The 18,607-nt window shown below is 40.9% G+C and overlaps 1 protein-coding gene across 5 annotated transcripts in view; it reads left to right on the top strand.

Moving 5' to 3' along the window:
• Positions 1 to 18,607, top strand: part of PTPRE (protein tyrosine phosphatase receptor type E) — a 251,991-nt gene that overhangs the window by 133,481 nt on the left and 99,903 nt on the right. For all 5 annotated transcript variants that reach the window (XM_074959153.1, XM_074959154.1, XM_074959155.1 and 2 more), the window contains one exon: positions 17,119 to 17,225. In XM_074959153.1, coding sequence (XP_074815254.1) covers positions 17,123 to 17,225 — 103 coding nt within the window. In that variant the 5' untranslated portion in view covers positions 17,119 to 17,122. The remainder of the gene's footprint in view (positions 1 to 17,118; positions 17,226 to 18,607) is intronic.

Below are 18,607 nucleotides of genomic sequence, written 5' to 3'. Positions count from 1 at the left end.
CCCCCTTGCAAAGAAAGAGGAAGTGAGGTTAAGCATTTGACTAACCTCCAGTGAGGGAAAAAGTAACTGGATTATAAAGACACCCCATTAAGTCTTGACTGTTCTCAAATAAAAACACCTTTCATTAGTTTAGTTTGGTTCTTTGCTTCACTCACCCTTCACATATAAAATGATTATCCCTAATTTGTGAAAATTAATCTGATATTGTTTCTACCCTTCCAAAGCTCGTTTTATTATATAGATTGCTGCATACATCAAGCAATCATTTCTGCAAGGTGCAATTCAGTGAACAGTTACATTAAATATGGATTTTTCCTTTTTTTCAGTGTATCCCTTTTTAAACCTATCCTATTGTATTGCTGAGGATTTTTAAAACAAGACTGTTTGTTTATATGTGGAAAAAATAGACCGTTGTACACATTGTCTTTTTAAAACAGACGTATGAATGAAATTATTCAGCCCCCAGAATATTTCCAATTGACTTCCAAAGAATGCACATGCAGCAAATTGAGCTCTTGACTTCTTTTTATTTGTGGTTCAGTTCTTAAACTGAGAGGTCTCTTGAAAGAGTGCTGCTTGTTCGCTGGTTGCTTACACTGAGTAAATGCATAGCTAATCGTTGCAATGCAAGTCACTTGGACTGTGCTAATTTGAGGATCAGTCAACAGTAGGTCTGACATCATTGTACTGGGTTGGGTTATAAAATGAGGCTCCTTGAAAAAGAAATTAATGTCCTTCTGAATAGCTCAGGGTAATACATTTTGGTTTCTTTCAACAGACCTTTAATTTTTTTATGACACCTAGAAGCAAGAAATGAAAAAAATGCTATTTCAGCATATACTGAACTCACCAAAAGCTTAATTCTACATCACTGCATTTTTTTCATCTGAGAAATCCTACTCCTTGTGCAAGAAGCCAAGATCCTAATTTTTTTTATTAGATTTTGGGGATTTTTGCCTCCTGAAGATGACTCTGTTACTGTTATTGAATGTAGAATTCTCCTTACATTTCCTTTTAGTATATAAGGGAATGCCCCTTTTCCTTACCTGGTTGATTAGTGCTACACATGTGCTGCATCAGTTCACTCACATTTTCGGTGTCTCACCCACTCGCTGTTGCATGCTGACAGTGTTTGAACTGAGCTTCTAGTGTGTGGTTGGCACTTAATTTGACTGCTCTTCATAAAATGTCCTGGGGATCCTTGAACTGGCAAGGCAAAGACCTGGCAAAATTCTCACATCCATAGGGCACATGTTGGTTTTTTTCCCACCCACTTTGTAATTTGTGGCATGTGTGCACACACACACTCACACACACATTTTCTCATTTCTTTGCTAACACCTCCACATTGTTGGCTCTATAAATTATGTTGAGTTTGACAGAGCAAGAGGCTGTCAGCCTTACATTTTTAACATTATTTTGCTTTTCTTTCTTTCTTTAGATTTCTCCTCTGTTCATTTAAAAATGCAGTGTTGTGAACTCCTGTGACTTTTATCACAAATGTTATAATATTTTTGTCTGTCTTAAAGTCCCAACTCCTGGATTCATGAGAATCTTGCCTTTTTTTTTCTTTTAGTGAAAGTTTCTAGCCCACATAGTCTTCGGAGAAAAGCTGGAAAATATAATTCAAGTGTAATCCACAAAGAGTCACAGAACAGAAATTAAAGAAAAGAAATAAAAAATGAATTATTTTTTAAAAAATGAATTTATTTTTAAACTGGTCTTGTGATTTTGGGGGCCTGACTCATGATTTTTGAACATTTTAATGCTGAAACTGTCAGGTAGCAGAGCTAATCATTACTTGAGATTTTGCTTCTTTCTCTTGCTTGCTTCCTCTGCCTTCGTCCCCTGAAGTAGTCTTAGTGACACCAGAAAATTCAGAATGGATGTTGAAACCTCAATGAAGTGTTACATTATTAGGTTTTGAAATTTTGTTTGTCTCCTTACTTCCTTTACCGGTCACAGTATTAATGAAGCACAGTTGTTTCACAGGCTTTATTGCCAAATGGTAAAGGTCAAAATGTGCAGGCAATAAAATTTTATTCCTTCCCCAAAGGAGGTTCAGCTAGACACTATTTTTGATATGTTACAGTCTACCATACTTTTGTAATAGCTTTTTAAAATGCAGACGGTAAAGGCATTCAGAACACACAATCATCACAAACGTGTCTGTTATCTAACATTTGGTTCAATTCATCGTTTATGTAGCAAAGAAATCTTGTCTTCCTTTGAACTAAGTACAGTGTACAGCAGAGTCTGTTTGCTTAATTATCTTACCGATAGCCCTGGTTTTGGGTCACTTTGCTTTCATTACCTTTGAGACAAACTTTTTTGCTTCCTCTTCATGCCATTTATCAGAAGGCATAGTTTCCACATATGTGTATTTAGAGCTGAATCTTGTTAGGATGGTTTTGACCAAGAAGCCTTCACTAGAGGGCAGTATACCGTGTGGACCTAGTTTTCAATCTTGGGCTTCAAACTGGGCACTTAAAACCTGTGTTTTGGGCACGCACTCACTTACATACCTGAGAACAAAAATGTCTGTTTTATGCACTAAGTGTTAATTTGTACATCCAAAGTGGGACATTGATATCTTAATAAGTTATCAACATTTTAAAACAGGGCTTTTAAAAAAGTGCATGTGAAAATTGTTTGAGAGGTACCTATTAAAAATGTATAATTGAGATTAATGTTATCACTAGTCTGACAGAGTTATAGTCCTTTCATTTAGTAATAGAATTTCTGTGTCATTACTCATTACTATTGAGTTGTCACTTGTAATTTGAGGGATCACTAACATAGGAAGAGCACAGGTGACAGAGTTTGCAAGTAGATAAACTGTTTATTGCTCTGTTAAGAATTATACTAGCACTTTTAAGGTGAAATTTGTTATAGTGTATCACCATGCCTCTGTGGGTTACAGCTGAGAATACCAAATTTAAGTCAAACTGCTGAGAAATAGGGCAGACACACCCCAAAACTGGTGGTTATTCTCCCATAAGATATACCAAACCAGCAACAGAAATAAACTTCTGTTTCACCACACTGGCTAACAAGAAGTCAGAAAAGCAGTTTTCTTGAGCATCCCAATCCTGGATTCAACACCCAGACCCTAGACTTAAAGGTGAGTGGTTATTTAAAACCAATTTCATCAAACAAAAGGGTGGTTCTGATCCCCCAAAGGACCCGCCACATTACCCAGGTCAATATGTAACTCAGATCTTAACCAATAATCATGCTGTTGCCAATCCTTTAGTATGTAAAATCTGAAGGTTTATTTATAAAAAGAAAGAAAGGTGAGAGTTAAAATTGGTGAAAGGAATCAAATACATATAAAATGATTGCAAATTTCCTGGATCACGCTTGTAGCAGTGATGGAATAAACTGTTGGCTTGTTAAGTCTCTGGTTGCTTCCAAATCACTGGAAGATCCTCAGTCCTTTGGTTAGAATGATCCCATTAGTACAAGTTCATAGTCCAGAGATTTGAGCGGGAAAGAGACAAAATGGAGATGTTTCCAGCACCTTTTATAGCTGCTCTCAAGTGAAGGGAAACCCGTTGTTCTCCCTGGAAAATTACAGGTAGCAAGATGGTGTTTGGAGTCATATGGGCAAGTCACATGTCCATGCATGATTTCGCTTAGTCATAGCAGGAAAGTCCATTAAGTGTCGATAGGCGTCTCCCATGGTCCGTTGTGAGTTAAGTGTTCCTTGATGAACCACTTAACTTGAATAGTCCCTCCAAGATGTGCAGGCTAAATACATTGTGGGTGTTACCCCAGGAGCAACCATATTTGAAATACAGGTATAGACCCAATGCTCATACATTCAAATACAAAAATGATACATGCATGCAAATAGCATAATCATATTCAGCAAATAACCTTTCCATAGAAACCTTACTTGACATACTTTGTACAAGATTTGTTGCAATTATATAACTGTGGTAGCAACAATGATCTACATGGTCATATTTTATCAGATAATGTCACAAAGAGTGGTGGTACTATTTAACTTTTCCTCTCCAGTGACATGTGATAATTGTAAGTAGGAAAGCAGATATATTACAGATGGTCAGTTTGGAACTTAAATGTACATGAAACCACAACAACTGCTGATGAGCAACAATACCTTCTTTATTGTTTTTCTGCAGAAATTACAGGTTTGACAGCTACTTTCATACAACAGTTTTTAAGATAGACCCTTCACCTGTCACTCACTAGCCGTTACAGCAGAATATAACCATTTAGCACTTACAGTAGATAGAAGTAATCACATAAATCTCTGGCCAGTAAGTAAGAATCAGTGACTACCAAGAAATATGTCCTCCTAAAGGACAAACAACATTGTCATGGATGTGCTGCCAGGGATTGCCAAGATGTGACCACAGGTATAGGAGTATGTTCTAGCATATTTCTTGCACTCTGATGCCAAGGGCAAGCTTTTGTTTTCTCTTCAATGATATAATCTAGCTCAGGCCACAAAGTAACTTTCAGCATTTTTCCTTTACATAGAATCATAGAAATGTAGCACTGGAAAGGACCTCACCAGGTCATCTAATCCAGTCTTCTGCACTGAGGCAGGACTAAGTATTATCCAGAACCATCCCTGACAGGTGTTTAGTCTAACCCATTCTTAAGAACCTCCAATAACAGAGATTCCACAACCTCCTTATGTAATTTGTTCCTCTGCTTAACTAACCTTACATTTAGTTTTTCCTTATGTATAACCTAAATCTCCCTTGCTGCAATTTAAGCCCATTCCTACTTCTGTCGTCAGTGGCTAAGGAGAACAATTTATCCTCTTTATAACAACCTTTTACGTACTTGAAGACTGTTATCATGTCCTTCCCTCAGCCTTCTCTTCTACAGACTAAACAAATCCATTTTTTTCAATCTTACCCTGTGTGGCATCCAGAACTGGACACAGTACTCCAGTTGGGGCCTTATCAGTGGTGAGAAGAGCGGAAGAATTACTTCTAGTGTCTTGCTTACCACACTCCTGCTAATACATCCCCGAACGATGTTTTGGGTTTTTTTTGCAACAGTAGTACATTGTTGACTTATATTTAATTTGTGACCCACTACAACCCCAGATCCTTTTCTGCAGTACTCCTTCCTAGGCAGTCCTTTCCCATTTTGTATTTGTGCAATTGATTATTCTTTCCTAAGTGTAGTGCTTTGCATTTGTCCTTATTGAATGTCATCCTCTTTATTTCAGACAATTTCTCCAGTTTGTCAAGAACATTTTGAATTCTAATCTTGTCCTCCAAAGCACTTGCAATCCCTCCAAGCTTGGTATCATCCACAGACCCACAACAGATCCCTATGGTACCCCATTTGATATGCCCTTCCAGCTTGATTGTGAACTATTGATAACTACTTTCTGAATATGTTTTCCCAACCAGTTGTTCAACCATCTTATAGTAAATTCATCTAGACCAGTGGTGGGCAATCTGCAGCCCATCAGGGTAATCCTCTGGCGGGCCACCAGACCATTTGTTTACATTTGCCTGGCTGTCTGCAGCTCCCAGTGGCCGCGGTTCACCATTCCCAGCCACTGGGAGCTGCAGGCAGACCTGGGTAGAGGCATCCAGGATAGGGTCTCCATCTGGAACACGTGGAGGAGCCAAAATCAGTGTTGGCATGAGTGATGTGGCCTTCCCAAACCATGCTCTTTTCTAAATAATTATATTATACTCCTTTACTTTGCACTGCCCAGTGTGAAATGAAATCAATATCTGTTATCTTAAAAGTTATTAGAGTAACAAAGCTAGGACCCCATAATATTTGCTGAGCCATGGCCATGTATATGTAATGCCAACAGACCCTGGTCGTCAGTGGGCAGGATTGAACCTGGGACCTCTGGAGCTAAATGTATGAGCTTCTACTGCATGAGCTAAAAGCCATATGCCTGTTGGCCTAGGCTATAGAGCAGACTCATTAATTTCTCTCTAAGTGGTCTCGGTGCCAGTACATGGGACAGAACACCATACCTAGGAGGTGTGTGGGTCACATATACACCACGATCATCAGCAGAGGTCCTATAGCTGCTAACTAGTAGTAATACGTCAAAGTAGCTGGGGCCAGTCTCTAGGGTAGATAATGATCACATGCACTAAGACAGAGTATGACAAATAAGCATCTACACAAACACCTACAGGCCAGCAAGTTGGGGTGTAGCTCTAAAGTACTCCAGTGTGCTGTGCACTAACTGTCTAGGTGGACCTTGCCACTGTTCACTGAAAGTTTACTAGTATGCATTGACATACTGCAAGGGTGCAGGGTGGGGCTTGTTTTAGGATTATTTTCAACCAGCTCTATGGAATTGATGGCTTTAGTCATCTGGAATAATACTACATAAGATCTAATTTTCCTGCTGTTTTAACATTCAGCACCAGATTGAAAAGCTATTTGACCTGCCTATTTTCTTACTTGTGAAGTCTTCACAGGCAAGTCTTCACTGAACTAGAAAAATATTAGCTAGCAAATTCTTTCCGTGCTTGAATGGCAAAAAGAATCTATACAAGTCTCTGTGTTGCCATATAATGTGACCTCTCCATCCTAGGGCAGTTAAAAATAGAATCTCACTTTTACTTTCCTCTGGAAACCAGCTACAGGTTGACATTTTGGCCCCATAGAAATCAATGGCCAAGTTCCCATCAACTTCAGCAAGACTAGGATTTCACCCAGTTTCCATCAAAGGTAGATGTGGATGACTGATCTGTCAGGAGCTCAGATATTCATGTCCACTGCTTCCCATCCAATGTATTCATTTTTTATTTTTGCTCTGTCTAGTGTCCTTTTGCCAATTGGATTTTCCTCCTCTGTCCCTATAATGTGAGTTATGACTTTTCCCGACTATGGGACACATCACATGCCCACTGAAGTACCAAATCAAGATCAGCATGAGAATAGCTATCAAAGAATTCTTAGCTATTTTAAAAAACGCTGTGACATGCCTTTGCCCAAGCCCAATATTCATACTTCATCTGTCAGGTCACAAAGACCATTCTATTCTGTAGCCTGATGAGTAATCCTTGAAATTAATGTAACTGACTCATGTTTTGGGGAACTAAGGTATCCACTTTGATGTTTGCTGGTGCCAGGTGAAAACAATTGGGAACAATCACAGGATCCAAATACTCATCAGGGCTCTGAAAAACTTCACATCTCTTTGTGAATTCTAACACTCTAACCCTCTGTTAAGTTGTATCAAGATTTTATGTGCAATGCTTCACTTGCATGATTTTGCTTGGCTACACTGTGTAATGATTGGTTTCAGAGTAGCAGCCGTGTTAGTATGTATCCGCAAATGGAACAGAAGTACTTGTGGCACCTTAGAGACTAACAAATTTATTTGAGCATAAGAAAGCTTATGCTCAAATAAATGTTAGTCTCTAAGGTGCCACAAATACTCATGTTCTTTTTGTGTAATGATTGGCTTCACAGTGATTTTTTCATGCTATGCAGTTCTTCATCGAAAACAGAAGTATGTTTCAGTAACACACAAGTTAGATCTTTTCAACTGTGGCTTTCCTGGCAATCTTTAAATCTTTTTAAGACACTGACCCAGTTGAGATGGCTAATCATTCTTCCGCACAAAAAGTGGGAATATTGTTTTTTCCAGGGAGTTAAATCTACACCACCCGAATCCCCAGCATGGTGCCTAGTTACCCTACGAATGTGCACGGAACAACTCTGCAACATTCAGGGAAAGACGGAGTGTAACCTGATGTACTCTATAAAGACTATAATGTACTTCATCCTGATACAACCATTAATGCATTTCCTATATCTGCTTCCAGCCAAACTGGCAGTCCTTTAAAGTGGAGCTCCCCTTCCCCCGATCTATGGGAAAGCCATTACATAATGCGGGTAGGTGTCTTCTCTCTGTAGTCTTCTTGCTCTGAGTTTAGGAAATGGACAGCCCTTTTTCTTGCTATACCTTCATTAGTTGTTTTTCTCATTTGCCAGTGCCAGTCTTTCTTACAGGCACGTTCTTCTGTCTGCAGGGGAGTTCTTTTTTTTCTTTTTTTTTTTTTTTTTAAAACACAGTCAGCATTTCAGGCCTTTATACCAATACATTGCTTCTCACTGAGCCAGTGTGCCACGTGAGCAATATTCTTGAGTACCTTTGGTTTATCTTGAAAATTCTGCTGTCTTGTGCACTTTTTGTAAATGAATTCAGAACTTCGGATTTCCTTGCAGTAATTTCCACAGCCTTCTGGCATATGAAACCATGCTCAGATACACGCTATTTCTGTATTGCCTCACTTTGTACACCAGCCTGTCACGAAAGGTGTTTTTTAAGACAGCATTGAGGTCACAGGAAGTGCCTCAATTCAATTGCAGCCCTCCCAAGTCTGCTACAAATTGTGCAATCATTTCCTCCATTTCTTGGTTTCTTTTATGAAAATGAAATCACCGAGATTAACAAAGTGAAATTTTACCTTCCATCATGCTTAGGAGAGTGGGTACAAACTGGTCTTTTGGCATGGCACTTACAGCTATAAATACAATGCTTTGTATAAGATCTCTGCTGTTCCTTATTCTCATAAAATGTTTTGAAAACCTGCCAAAACCTTTATTAGTGTCAGATGTCAATTGCTTTTCAAAGGTATTAAAGAGAAGTCATTGTAAATTCTAAAACAGATTAGCTGAAGCTCCAATGGATACAAGGTTTCTCTACTGACCATATAACGTAAAAGAGAAGTTAATGAACTGTAGAATTCACTCATGGAAGCTCCAGCAGTTTACCTACTGACTCCACCTTTATCCCTGGCTTCATTTCAAGTTGAGGAACTGCAGAAAGTTTTTCTTTTCAGCTAATGTGTACTATTGTATGTGTAGAGTTTTTAACTTTAGCATCATGTTGCATTATAGTGCTAACTTGGTGAAATCTATATTTCAGGTAGGCCATGTGTAATGAGAAATGTAATGTAGCCTCATAGTTTTTTATGAAGTGGACTGCATCCAAAATAAATACCAGCTCCACTGGGGTATTCATTGCACTAAATGCAGGAATTTTCAATAATCTATTGAGTTTTCCCTGTGTAGAATAATGGGCTTAATATATATCCTTATCGGGTAGCTACTGCTTGTTTCTTCCAGCAAGTCCTTTTCATCCTGGTACTCATCTCCATAGCAAGAAAGGACAATATGAAGTGATAAATTAAGGTGCAAGTGTGGCAAGTTGAGTCAATGTAAGTATTGCCCTCAAGTAGTCTGGATGTAAACTTTCATATGATCAATAGCAATATGTTCACCATGGTGACTATATTGTATGATATTATCAAAGGGTTCAATTTAAGGAGACATCCAATTAGACCTAATTAATATAATTTTTGAAAGCCAAATGTCAATAGAATATTTCAAAATAACTACTTCTTCAGATCAAAACAAGACAAAATCTAATTCAGAGTCCTCATAGGAAAGCAGCATGTGAAAGTAATGCTTATCCATCTTGTAAAAGGCTGTTGTGTGATTAGTTATCTAATCTAAGAATGGACCAGGAGAGAATAGACCAGGGTTCATGATGAACCTGTTTGTGTATTGAAACTGTAGGATAAATTGACACAAAAAAAATAAGCATGTATCCTCACTATGTTTAGTATACTCAGACATAAAAGAATTTATAGACAAGGAGGTATGAGCAAGCCTGTAGAAGGAGAGGAAAGAAAATGTAAGATGATGTTTAATGACCCTTTTTATTTGCTTTGTCATACTCTTACAGCTTTCTTATTTTTAAAATTATTGTTCCAACCAGATCCATTAAGTTCTCAAGAAGCTTTAGGAATGGATACAAGAACTAAGGAAAGGTTTTTAGCATTCACATTGATACAATAGCACTAATCAAGAAGTCATTCACATTCTTTGGTTTAAAAATATATTTTTGTTCTTTGCTTATTTGCCATATTTCTCATTCATGTTCTAATTTCTTTCTGATTGACCCTTTTCTTTCCCCTATGCTTGATGTTACCTCATTCTATTTATCCTTCTTAAACTCTCATTCCCAAGATGAAAAAATTGTATTTTTGCTGATTGAGTTTTTTCTTAATTACTAATTAAGTTTAGTAATTATATTTATCTGTTGATACTGTAAAAGCATAAACTTGGATTATTCTTAAACATGAAGCTTTAAACTGTATCATAGTGCAGTGGGCTTACTGACTCATACCCAAGGACACAATTCAATGGATGTTTTATCTTTTCCTTAATTCTGTATAAGATAGTGGAAATGAATTGATTTTTTTTTTTGCAGCATGTGTTGTTTTTTTCTGTCCCTCTTTCTAACTAAGTATTAATCATTAATTTAAACATTCTTTAATAACCACAGTTGCATGTTTTTCTTGTCAATATAGGAACTCTTCTGCATTCCTTCATTGTTGTTTTGATGGAGTTTAACTTTGCAGATTTCATATCACTGCTGGTGTTTGAGTTTTGGCACCTAATTTGTGATATCTGGGGTAGAGGAACTTGTAATGATTATAACCATCAGTGTGTCTTTCCTCTGAAGTTGGAGTTTTTGCTGATGATCCTTAGTGATGCTAGTTGGGGCCTCTAACCATTAGGGAAGGTTTGAGTTTGGATCACACTCCCTGATATTAGCGATAGAGGGGAATGAAAGAACAGAAAACTGAATCAAACACCCCCAAAAATCTGTCAAGAGGAAGTGGAATTGATCCCAGTCAGTGTCCTGACCCCATTCCTGTAACCTCTAGATGCTCTTCTGCATGAATTTAGAGTGAAGACAGTGGCATCAACCCCCTGAAATTCCACAGGAAAATTCCCCAGGGAGTTAATAATCCTGACTATGTCCTGCCAGGACCATGACTGTGGCCTGGAGCAGACGGGATGTCAGGGCAGAATTAACCCTTTATAAACCCAGTTGCTCTCTGTGAAACTTTCCCTTGGATGTCAGGACAAAGGAGAGCCATGCCACCTGCCCCTTCCCTGAGCTACTAAACCATTCCCAGTGGAGAGCATGGAATGTAGAGGAAACCTAACAGCTTTGGGACCACACAGTTTTCTTCTTTTTGGCCCTCCTTTGCCTGAGGAAAGCACATGAGCTGGCAGAGAAAGTATGTAACAGACTACTTACATTGCAGCATGCAGGTTGCAAAGAAACAGATCTTTCAGTCCATTCCGAGAAGTGGTATCTTAGGTTAGGTAATATCAGTGGACGTACTGAGCTGCTGAAAGGTGATCTTGAATATTACAGCTTATTTTGGCAGATCCTAAATAGTAATACAAACTGGTATCAAAACTGAACACAGTAAAAAAACAGAACGGTGTTTTGATTTAAATGATCAGTAACGAGCCATAATTCTGAATTAATTGGCTTTACCTAAAATTCTTTATACCTCTTTCATTGGAAGTTAAACACTTCACAGAATCATTGCATAATTTTTGATAGGCTTGTTTTTATGAGTAATGCCTATCTAGCATAATACTGCGTACAAGATATTGGAGAATATTGGTATGCTTGTGTGTGACTTGAGCCCTTTTTCTTAGACTGTAGATATAGTGCCCTCTTCTGAACAAGTATGTGGACAATTTGTATTTCCTGAGTTGGTGAAAATGTTGCTACACGTGAAGTCTTCTTCAAAGATCAGTGGAACAAAATGTTTTTCTCTTTTTATTTCTCTTCTCAACTGAGTAACATTGCTAATACTGCTGTATGCTACACATTGCAAATGTAATGTCAGAGGAACAGTCTGACAGAAACTCCTGGGATAATGGGAATCAGCTGCCTTTCTTAATCTGACATGAATACTGAGTTTATCTGCTTACTGGATTCTTGGAAATATTGCTTGTCTCCAGGTGCCATGAGAACTGCATTAGTGGTCATTCGGCACAGAGGTGAATAACTTGCCTTTGTCATCGTCCAGGTTAAAGTGCGGCTGCATATGGAGAATACTAGGCTAAATTTCTGCTTTGTACATTCATTTATATAAGTTATACCACTTCCTCAAAAGTTCTGTAGTCTGGGATTCTAAGAATGTTTTAAATAGCAGTTTAAACTGAAATAATTATTAAAGTATTCACATCAGTCCAGATTTTTTTCAGTTTAACTTCATTAATTCTTTTCTCCATTCGGTTTGTGGACCACCGTGATTTCCAACAGACTATTGTCACATTTTAAATCACTCTTGAGTATAGTGAAATAGGGAGGGTAAGTAAGGTTGACTCCTGAATAGCATACGAGACAGCCCAGAGTAAGGCAGATACTGTGAAAGTTATACAGTACTTGTTATATAGTCAAGCCGCCTCAAAGAGATTACTTTAGATGAATCTTACACTGAAACCAAAGACTTTATGTTGGTTAACCTCATGTTATTAATTATAATGATTACAGAGTTGTTAGAATTTTTCCATTGCCAGTTACTGAAATTTTAGTCACTACTGTATAGTATTCTCTGTAATTCTGTGACATTAGTGATTATCATTATGTTGTGGCTTCCAGGGTGGTTGTTTTCCAGTATTCCTCACTGTTGTCATAACAACTTTAGGACTTGTTGCAGAGAGACACCATTGGGCTGTATGTATCTCCCTGTATAAATAGATACGTTATCGGGGAGAAGTTGTGTGTGGGTTGTCCTTTTTTAAGTGTGTATTTTAAGAAAGGTTGATGATTGAATAATTCTGGGGTTTCATCTTATTCTGTAATTATTCAGATTATCAATGAACAGGGAATTCTAAAGAAAACAGCTACCTGAACTCTAACACTGTTTTAGTTGAAGCTTTTCCCCAAGTCCAGGTAGCGCTCACAGCTGACGTAATATTTAGGGATCACAGCCCTTGACTCTTAGCGATGCACTTATACCCTTCCGCCAGTAAGTTTCTTTCCTGACTTTGTTTCTCATCTTCAGAGAAATAGGAAGTTTTCATAACTGATAGTGGAGCATTAACCCGTCTCTTACGCACCAGTTAACTGGGAAACATTTCTTTCTGAAGCCAGTAAATCTGAATTTCTCTTTATTTGAAAGCCTTCAATTAAATTATTTTAAAGCTGCTAGATTTTCAGCTGTTGTTTTACAACTGTACATTTTCAAAAGGAAAATATTTTTAAACGTAGTATCATAAGGCTCAGCAAATGGAGCTATTACTTTTACAGACACATCAACCAGTTTTGCAGATAACCAATAAATTGAACAGTACAAATGTAGTTCTTACTCTTTCCAAGTCCTGTGACTTCACAATGACAAGAAAACATTTCACTTTGATAGTGCCTGTGTTTTAAACGACTGTGGGTGAAAGTATATATATAAGTTTGTATCCTGTAGTAGAAGATGACAGGTTTCAGAGTAACAGCCGTGTTAGTCTGTATTCGCAAAAAGAAAAGGAGTACTTGTGGCATCTTAGAGACTAACCAATTTATTTGAGCATATTTGAGCATGTAGCTCACGAAAGCTCATGCTCAAATAAATTGGTTAGTCTCTAAGGTGCCACAAGTACTCCTTTTCTTTTTGTAGTAGAAGATGTTACTTGAAGCTGACGCCACCTGTTCCAAGGTGGTTGTTTTGGGTTGCTCAAAGTTGTACCAGCAACCCACAACTCTAAAGGGCTATTTGGTGGCTGTGAATCACTGGGACCAGAGATGCCTCACGCATAACGCCTTAGTCCGGGCTATGCTCTTTACGCAAAGGGCTAAGAGATGCACCCACTGCTCTGCTCTAGGACTCTACCACACTGGGGAAATCCTTAGACAGATAGATTGGCTTTGGGCAGACAGATCCATTGACTTACCGACCACTTTGCTTAGCTGACCAGTGCAAAATGTCAGGAATATTGTAACGCTTGGTCAGTTGTTTGATTCATAGAATATAATGCTGGAAGGGACCATTAGATCAGTGGTTTTCAAACTGCGGGTCGCAACCCAGTGTTAGGTAGCAGAATGCAAGATACTGGGTCACCTTGCTTAGCACCAGGGACCCTGGCATCTGGCATGGAAAAACTAGTAGTTCCTACCTGTTCTGACACCGCGATGTGCCCCAGAAGTGGCCCGCAGCAGGTCCGGTTCCTAGGCAGGAGGGCCACAGAGCTCCGCACACTGCCCCTGCCCCAAGCACTGGCTGGGGGGGCGGTGCCTGCAGGCGAGAGCCTCGTGGAGCTGCTTGCATGCCTCCGCCTAGGAGACAGACCTGCTGCTGGCTGCCTCTGGGGTGCAGTGCGGTCTGCGGTGCCAGGACAGTCAGGAAGCCTGCCTCTGCACCCCAGCTGCACCACTGACAACGAGCCGCCGGAGGTAAGCCCATGCCCCAACCCCGTGCCCCAAACCCGGAGCCCCCTCTTGCACCCCAAACCCCTCATCCCTGACCCCAGAGCCTGCACCCCAAACCCCTCATCCCTGACCCCAGAGCCTGCACCCCCAACCCTGACCCCCCTCCTGCACCCCAATCCCCTTCCCCAGCCCAGAGCCCCCTCTCATACCCCAAACCCCTCATCCCCAGCTCCGTTGGGTCGTGGGCATCAAAAGTTTTCTTCAGTTGCGTCGCCAGAAAAAAAGTTTCAAAACCACTGCATTCGATCATCTAGTTCAGTGGTTCTCAAACTTTTGTACTGGTGACCCCTTTCACACAGCATGCCTCTGAGTGCAACCCCCCCCCCCTTATAAATTAAAAACACTTTTTTATATATTTAACAACATTAGAAATGCTGGAGGCAAAGTGGGGTTTGGGGTGGAGGCTGACAGCTCGTGACCCCCCATGTAATAACCTCGTGACCTCCTGAGGGGTCCCAACCCCCAGTTTGAGAACCCCTGGTCTAGTTTTAGACCTCTTGTATAACATACACTATTAAATTTCTGCCTTTTACCCATGTATTGAGTCCAATAGCTTGTGTTCGACTAAAGCATATCTACCTAGAAAGACATCCAGTCGTGTTTAGAAGTAATCACGAGATGGAGAATCCACCAGTTCCCATCATAGTTTGTTGTAAGGGTTAATCTTCCCTACTGTTAAAAATCTGTTTTTTTTTCTTATTTTAGTTAGTCTAGCTTCAGCTTCCAGCCATTGGTTCTTGTTATGCTTCTCTCTGCTGAGATCCTGAAGATCTTGGCTATCCTTTGCTTATAGGTTCTTGTAAGCTTCTGCCCGGCGTGGCCTGGGATGCCCTTCTGGGCATGTTCGCCCCTTCTCTGCTTCAGCCAGCTGCTTACGCAGAAGTTCTTGCTTGTCTATGGCTGCCTCCCATTCCCTGGCCATGTCCCTGGTGTTCGCCTCTGCCTTGCCTCCAGCAACGCACATATGCCAGCATCCCCTGGACCCTCCATCTTCAGAGTCTGGGTCCCGACTGCGACCTGCTCCTCAACAGCCTGGGTCCTGGCCTCTTGCTGTCCCACACTGTCCCAGTCCCCTTTTCAGCCATCTCTCTGGGATGGCTCCCTGGCAGGTCTATCGTCATCACCACAGCATTGACGCTGCTGGCCTTCGACCCCCCTGGGTCCTTAGGCACCTCTTCTTTCACCCCTCATCCCTTGAGGGGGCAGTGCCTCTTAATATGGCCCTGCTCATGGCAGCCAAAGCAGGGTCCCCGCCTCTTTGCTACCTTGGGCCTTCGCCTTGCGCCTGGGCACTCCCACTGCAGGTGTCCTTGTCGCCCAGAGGCCAACATGTCTGTTGTCCCTGGGTTTCCTCACCCAGCAGGCCTTCCCAGGGCCTTGTCCCTTCCCCTGCTCTAGGTGAGGCTCCTTGCCCCCATCCCAATAGGGACAATCTCTCTTTAAATGTCCATGCCTCTTGCAGGCCTAACAAGCCCTGTACTCCGTCACTGGCCTCCTGGCCCTGGTGCGGGGCTTTTCCCACCACTCTCGGCAACTCTTTGTAAACTCCCTTCTCAGGAGTCTTTCTAGGGCCCGCTGCTCCCTTGCCAGCTGCTCCAAGTGCTCTTGGAGGGCCCCCTGCACCTCCCATAGTCCCTCTTGGGTTTCCCTTGTGAGTCATCATCTGCCCCCTTCTGTCGGGGTGCTGACGCCAGGGCCCAAGCAGGGATGAAAGAAAACCTCTGCGTAGGCGGGATCCATCATCCCCCCCCACTAGTGGCACAACTTGCCCAGTACCCATAGTTCCCTTGTGTCAGGAGTGGACCTGAGTTGCTTGCGTTCTCCACCATATGTACCACGGGGGGCACTCACCACCGTGGCACCTCCTGCTGGTCATCTGGGAATTAGCTCATTTCGAGCCTTGGAGTGCCTCCTGCTGGCCGGTGTCTTCCTACCGGTGCCTGCTTCCTCCTGATCTCTACCACTTACAGAACTTCAGGCTGCGCATCCCCCCCCCGACCCCGGTGCCCTTTACCTTGGGGTGCTTTCTCACAACAGTGCCCCCACACTCTGGGTCTCCCCTCCCCAGGGAACCCCAATCCCCTAAACCAACCTCGCCTCAGTGACCCACTGCCAGTTCTCATCTAGCCCCTTCCCTCAGGGGCAAACTGCAGTCTGAAGTGGCCACTCATCGTCAGCAAGGGGGTTTGGACCTGCTGCCTTTCCAGCCCCAGTTGCCTCCCTGCCGCCCTAGAACCTCCCCTGGCCTTTAGCAAGGCCTCAGCCTGGGGACTCACCAGGCCAGAGCTCCTCAGCTTGGCCTGCCTTTCCCCAGCCCTGCTCTGCCTCAGCTACCCTGCTTGCTCTCCCAGGCAGCCTGGTCCTCTCTGCTCCTCAGCTGGAGCAAGAGTCTTCTCTCACTCCCTCAGCCTGCCCTTTTATCAGGGCCAGCTGTGCCCTGACTGGGTGCAACCCCACCTGTGGCTGACTACCCAACCAGCCTCCCTTGGCTGCTTTTAACCCCTTCCTAACTGGAGCGGGGTGACTGCCCCGCTACAGTTCTCAAAGTGTGTTTTTTATTACTTTCCAGTAGCTTTTCACGTCTGATTCTGTGGTAGCGAGTGTCTTGTTTAATACTGAATGCTAGCTAATAAATCTTTGGTTGAATTATTTTTAAAGAATTTCTAATTTAATACATGTGCTTGGTGGTTTTTCCTCTTCCACCATAGATTAAGATTAAACAATCAGAACACAGGAGAGAATAAAACATGTTTTAAATCCATTGTAGAGTATGAATGATTTTAAAAATTAATAATTTGCCTTTAATTTTTTCCCGTATTTTCTTTGCTTTACAGATCCATGATGGAACAGTCCAGTTCATTCTTGATTGTTTGTATTAGTTTTCTACTTGTTGAAGCTTCAGTACACAATGGAACTGCATCACCAAATAACACAACAACACGTAAGGAAACATTTAATTCTTTGGGTCAGTTACGGGTAAGATTCATACTCTCAGAATCCCGAGTCTTTCTCTATTCCCTCTAACTCCACTGATGCACTCTCACCCAAACTTTTTTTTTTTGGTAACTTTTTATTAAGACAAAGTTACAATAAAATATCAACATAGTATATTGTACCTTACTGATTACTTATTCAGGATCTGGTTAATATTCAAAGAACCTAGATAAATATTCTGGCTTATTGGCGTGCTCCCCTGTGTACACTAAACAGGGTGACCAATATCTATCCTGTTTCTGGAGCTTCTCTTGTATATTATGTACTTGGTATGAAAGTTTTTCTATTACAAGGACAGTCCATATTTTACTATGCCACAATTCCATAGGAAGACAAATCACATTTTTCCAATAATGTGCAATCGAAGTCTTACTGCTAACAATAAAAAATAACTTAATTTTGTCATTCTGTTTAAAATGTAGATCCTTTACTGGAACATTAAGTAAGCAGGTCGGGAAGCTCTAAGAAGCTGGCATTTTGTCATGAGATGAATCTCTTTTTAATAATTGCCTTCCAAAATAAGTATATCTGGACATGTGATTTTGACCATTTGTGTTTTAACAGTTAAAGCTTTAACTTTTGAATCTCAATGTCTACTGTCATTCAGTAATTATTGTCTGACACTCTCATTGTCTGTCACCCCTTCATAATTTCGCACAACTGTGAAAATTTAAATGCATAAAAATTGAAAATCTATTTTAAAATAAGCATTGATATCTGTTGAAATTATAAAAAAAATAAAAATTGAATTCTGCCAAGCCTGTCCTTTGTTAACCCAGTTAATCACATCTTTTAGTTGTGATGCATAATAATAATAATTAATAAGCCGAATTAGGGAAAAGCTAGTCCACCCCATCATGAATAAAGGGAAGGGTAACCACCTTTCTGTATACAGTGCTATAAAATCCCTCCTGGCCAGGGGGAACATCCTGTTACCTGTAAAGGGTTAAGAAGCTCAGCTAACCTGGCTGGCACCTGACCCAAAGGACCAATAAGGGAACAAGATACTTTCAAATGTAGGGGAGGGGGGGGGGAAAGGCTTTTGTTTGTGCTCTTTGTTTATGTGGTTGTTCTCTCTTGGGACTGAGAGAGGCCAGACAGATATCTATCGTCTCCAACCCATCCTAATCCAAGTCTCCAATATTGAAACCAGTATAGGTAAGCCAGGCAAGGCGGCTTAGTTTATCTTTTGTTTTATGTGACTTTTCCCTGTGTTAAGAGGGAGGTTTATTCCTGTTTTCTGTAACTTTAAGGTTTTGCCCAGAGGGGCATCCTCTGTGTTTTGAATCTGAATACCCTGTAAAGTATTTTCCATCCTGAATTTACAGA

Source organism: Natator depressus, chromosome 7 (genome assembly GCF_965152275.1).
Source record: "Natator depressus isolate rNatDep1 chromosome 7, rNatDep2.hap1, whole genome shotgun sequence".
NCBI lineage: Eukaryota > Metazoa > Chordata > Testudines > Cheloniidae > Natator > Natator depressus.
The sequence above is the reverse complement of the archived record's forward strand: the minus strand, read 5'-3'. Positions and strand labels throughout refer to the sequence as shown.